Here is a 4,511-nt window from a genome sequence, read left to right on the forward strand (position 1 = left end):
CCGGTAAAATCCCGATTTCATCCGGAACACTTCCGATGTCCAAACATAGGCTTCCAATATATCAACCTTTATGTCTCAACCATTTCAAGACTCCTCGTCATGTCTGTGATCACATCCGGGACTCCGAACAACCTTCGGTACATCAAAATGCATAAACTCATAATAACTGTCATCGTAACGTTAAGCGTGCGGACCCTACGGTTCGAGAACAATGTAGACATGACCGAGACACATCTCCGGTCAATAACCAATAGCGGGACCTGGATGTCCATATTAGCTCCTACATATTCTATGAAGATCTTTATCGGTCAGACCACATAACAACATACGTTGTTCCCTTTGTCATCGGTATGTTACTTGCCCGAGATTCGATCGTCGGTATCCAATACCTAGTTCAGTCTCGTTACTGGCAAGTCTCTTTACTCGTTCCGTAATACATCATCCCGCAACTAACTCATTAGTTGTAATGCTTGCAAGGCTTATGTGATGTACATTACCGAGAGGGCCCAGAGATACCTCTCCGACATTCGGAGTGACAAATCCTAATCTCGAAATACGCCAACCCAACATCTACCATTGGAGACACCTGTAGAGCTCCTTTATAATCACCCATTTATGTTGTGACGTTTGGTAGCACACAAAGTGTTCCTCCGGCAAACGGGAGTTGCATAATCTCATAGTCATAGGAACATGTATAAGTCATGAAGAAAGCAATAGCAACATACTAAACGATCGGGTGCTAAGCTAATGGAATGGGTCATGTCAATCAGATCATTCAACTAATGATGTGATCCCGTTAATCAAATAACAACTCTTTGTCCATGGTTAGGAAACATAACCATCTTTGATTAACGAGCTAGTCAAGTAGAGGCATACTAGTGACACTCTGTTTGTCTATGTATTCACACATGTATTATGTTTCCGGTTAATACAATTCTAGCATGAATAATAAACATTTATCATGATATAAGGAAATAAATAATAACTTTATTATTGCCTCTAGGGCATATTTCCTTCAGCTCCTTCAGCCACTAACTCATCACTAACATGGCCGGTGACAACCGGAACTGGCTCATTTACGGGTTGAGCATCCTCGGTCTCATCCTCAATTCCGAGTACCTCACACATGTCTTCATGGGATATAGGATATATTACATCATCACCACTAGGAGTTATCGCAATAGTGGACCAATCAATGACTTCACCATCAAATTGCATATATCTCGAACTGCTAATAAGAAAATTACCAGTTGTAGAATTGTCGAGACATGTTGCACTACTTGCATTCGACTGGTAAACGTCAGAACTTGAGCAGATAATATTGTCCACAATCTCACTAGATGGGATATTTTCAGGATATTTTCAGAGCAATATGATGCTGTAACCCCATTTGCAATGTCCACAACTTGAGCTAGCACTAGCAATTTTTTTCTTTCCAGCTCTCAAGAAAAGTTGTCAGCAGCTTCCAATAACTATCGATCCTCTCAACTGATTCAAAGTGCTTGTCTTGGCACAAAATATGTACCTCTTGCCTACTTCCCCAAACAATTTTGGACCGAATGAGTTCGACCATTTTTTCAATCGTAAAATGTTTCATGTTAACCTCAAACTCAATATCATGCTCGGCAACTTGACGCTCGGTGCCATCGTCAAGCTTTGCGACAAATCCGAGAAGTCTAACAGTTAATTCATAAATGACAACGCGCGACTCCGCACCTTCTTCCCTACAAAATTACATGGATTTTCGAAACACAAACAATGGTTAGTTCTAACTATTCATAAAAAAACTGACGTTAACGATTCATAGAGTTTGTGACTGACCCTGCTGGAACTGCGCCCTCCGGCTCCATCACAGCGAGCTAAACCTTTTGTTGTCGTGAAGCCAACAAACTAGCTCTCCTCCACCAAAATCTCCATGATATAAGGTTCCTGGATGACTTGCTTCCTAATTCCACATGTGAGATCAGATTAAATGAAGAGAGAGATATAGAGGAGGAAGCCTGTACTGGTAGGGAGAGAAAGAGAGACCAACAGAGAAGATGGGAGAACACCTGTAACTCACGGCAAGATGAGCGGTGGCGGCGGAACGGGTCGAGCGGCGACGGCGGAACGGGTCGAGCGACGGGTGATGAGGGCAGCACGCCGGGGCAGAGGCACGGCGAGTCAACGACGATGGAATTTGCGGCGCCTGTGTGAGGAAGCCGGCGAGGCGGCGGCTCTGCTTGCCTCGCGTTCCTTTGTTTCGATCGGAACTAATCGCTAGGTTCGATCGAAACTGTTGACCGGGCAGAAAAGACCAAGGGGCAAAATCGTCCAAAATATTATGATGTGTAGGCCCATACCAAAAAATTGAGAAAAAAAAATCAGTTTGTGCTATTTTATCCAGACATGAAGGAAAAGTGTGTCATTTAGTCAAACAAAAAGAAAAGTGTGCTATTTTATCAAGGTGCGAGGAAAGACGTGCTATTTTATCAAATTGCTCGCGTGCGAGCACCCATCCGTGCTCCCGCATACGTGGCATGATTTGATTGGAACGAAATAAGGTCCAGCTCCATTCCCTTAAAATCAGGGAAGAGATGATTAGATTAGAAAAAAGAAAAAGAAAAAAGAGCCGTAGAATGGAGTGGGAGCGGATGGAAGTATATATGGAAAGGGCCGGATCCGCCTGTCCGCCGCCGCGCGCCGCCTGGATGCAAACCCTCCATCCGATTCTTCCTCTCCCGACCCAATGCGCCGCCTCTCCTCCACCTCGCGACCTCTCCTCTCGTTCATGGCCTCTGCTCCGCCTCGCCATTCCTGGCCGCCACCAGCGCTTCCACGACGAGCTTTGCCACTCATGGCGGCTCCCAGTCTAGCCGCCCATCGTGTTTCCCGGTATGTTTAATTTTCTTTATCCTATGCGCGCCCTTATAGTTAGTTGCCACAGTTTTGGATCTGGATCCTGACCAGACTGCCTTCTTATGCTCTTAAGCGATAGATTATTTCCTCATGGATCTCGGGGCATGGCCAGCACCAGCGGATTCAAAGCTGATGAGTCTGCTAAACCAGACACGCGATCGCTCATCTCTTCTACCAAGGATCACTCTGCCATCAGCCAAGCCATGAAAGACGCGGAGACGAGTGGCACAACCTTGGAGGTTACAGATCCTATAGCCGGCAAACATGACGCATTTGCGAAAACTGTGGACATCTCTGGTCGTGAGGAAAACGGAAGGACTTCAACCAACAAGGATACAAAGAGGGTATCGGTAGCAAGAGATGGCCAAGAAGATGATGTATTCCGCATTGGAATGTTTCCAAAAAGCACACACCGTGATGGTTCGATATACAGGGCCAATCATTCGTGGAAAAGGGAATATAATGTTACAAACCGTAACGAGAGTAAGTGATCAATATATCTTTACCTATTTCATTTTGTTACGAGCACCTTTTTCAAGCGATAAGGTCAACTGATGCGTTCTATGTTGAAATCTTGTGGCTAATTTTCTATGCATGAGCAAGTTTCCTTTCCAGTAGAATGAGTTCAGTTCAGTGCATAATGATTTTTATCCTTTTTGTTGTCACCATGTCCTGTGTTTTGGAAATATATTCAGAAACATTCATTTTTAGCACATATTTTGTACCATGAGTGGTGAAATAGGTTTAGTTGCTCCCAACTATGCAAGATGGAAAATTATGATTTATTATTATTATTATATAGGGTATATGATGTTATCTACCATCAGAATAAAAAAAATCTACTTGCAAGGGGGCTTCTAGAAGGTGAAACAAAAGAATATTTTTCAACAAGTGTTAAAATGACTTGTTTTAGTAATTATTGGGGTATACTTAACCAATAAATAGTTTAGGGGGTTATGAAATAAAATCTGGGAGAGTAAAATGGACCTTTATTTATTGATGTAATGAGATGCTAGCCGCTTTTTCTTTGGGTTTCTAAAACAAAAACCTTTGAGGGATTAAAATTCCTACTAAAAAGAACATCGATAATCCACTTGAAAGAAAAGGTAAACTTCCAATAGGACCATGGAATCATCTAGTGACACGCTTACTTTTTGTATGACGACTATTGTTTCATGTATTCCTTTCGATTACAATTTAACTTATTTCTTTTACTTTTTTTTGTGAAGCTCGGCTACCAGAACCCACGGATTGTGACATCCGCAACGGAAAATGCATTCGGCATATACCTAATCGCGTGTTACAAATTTTATCATTAAAGTTGATTAAACTTACTGTGGATCCTGGCCCAGTAGAGTTGTATGGATACATAGCAGTGCGAGATTATATGGATACATTGCTTAATTATATTGTCAATATAAGCAGGGATGATCCCATCATCGTGAAGCAGGTGCAAATCCATACTTACATGTGATTGTTTCAAGCAATAAGTCTACTTAACCCCCTCAAGTATAAAACAAGGTATTTGACCCCTTGAAGCATTTCATATGGTTTAAAGTACCCACTGGGGGAGTTCTCACATTAGGTGGATGTTGCAGTGTGGGCGAAACCAT

At 42.6% G+C, this 4,511-nt stretch overlaps 1 protein-coding gene across 1 annotated transcript; it reads left to right on the forward strand.

Moving 5' to 3' along the window:
* The first annotated feature begins 2,710 nt into the window (after nt 1–2,710).
* LOC119333755 lies at nt 2,711–3,389 on the forward strand. The gene is made up of 2 exons (XM_037606539.1): nt 2,711–2,874; nt 2,972–3,389. Exons 1-2 carry the CDS (start codon nt 2,729–2,731, stop codon nt 3,387–3,389), a joined length of 564 nt encoding a protein of 187 aa, XP_037462436.1. The 5' UTR covers nt 2,711–2,728.
* The last annotated feature ends 1,122 nt before the right edge of the window (nt 3,390–4,511 follow it).

Source organism: Triticum dicoccoides, chromosome 7A (genome assembly GCF_002162155.2).
Source record: "Triticum dicoccoides isolate Atlit2015 ecotype Zavitan chromosome 7A, WEW_v2.0, whole genome shotgun sequence".
Lineage (NCBI taxonomy): Eukaryota > Viridiplantae > Streptophyta > Magnoliopsida > Poales > Poaceae > Triticum > Triticum dicoccoides.

Excerpts from the sequence above, each read along its gene's own strand:
- LOC119333755 (XM_037606539.1), top strand. The coding sequence starts at position 2,729 with ATGCGCCGCCTCTCCTCCACCTCGCGACCTCTCCTCTCGTTCATGGCC. Across the intron at positions 2,875-2,971 it reads GCCGCCCATCGTGTTTCCCG|CGATAGATTATTTCCTCATG; the intron begins GTATGTTTAATT and ends TATGCTCTTAAG.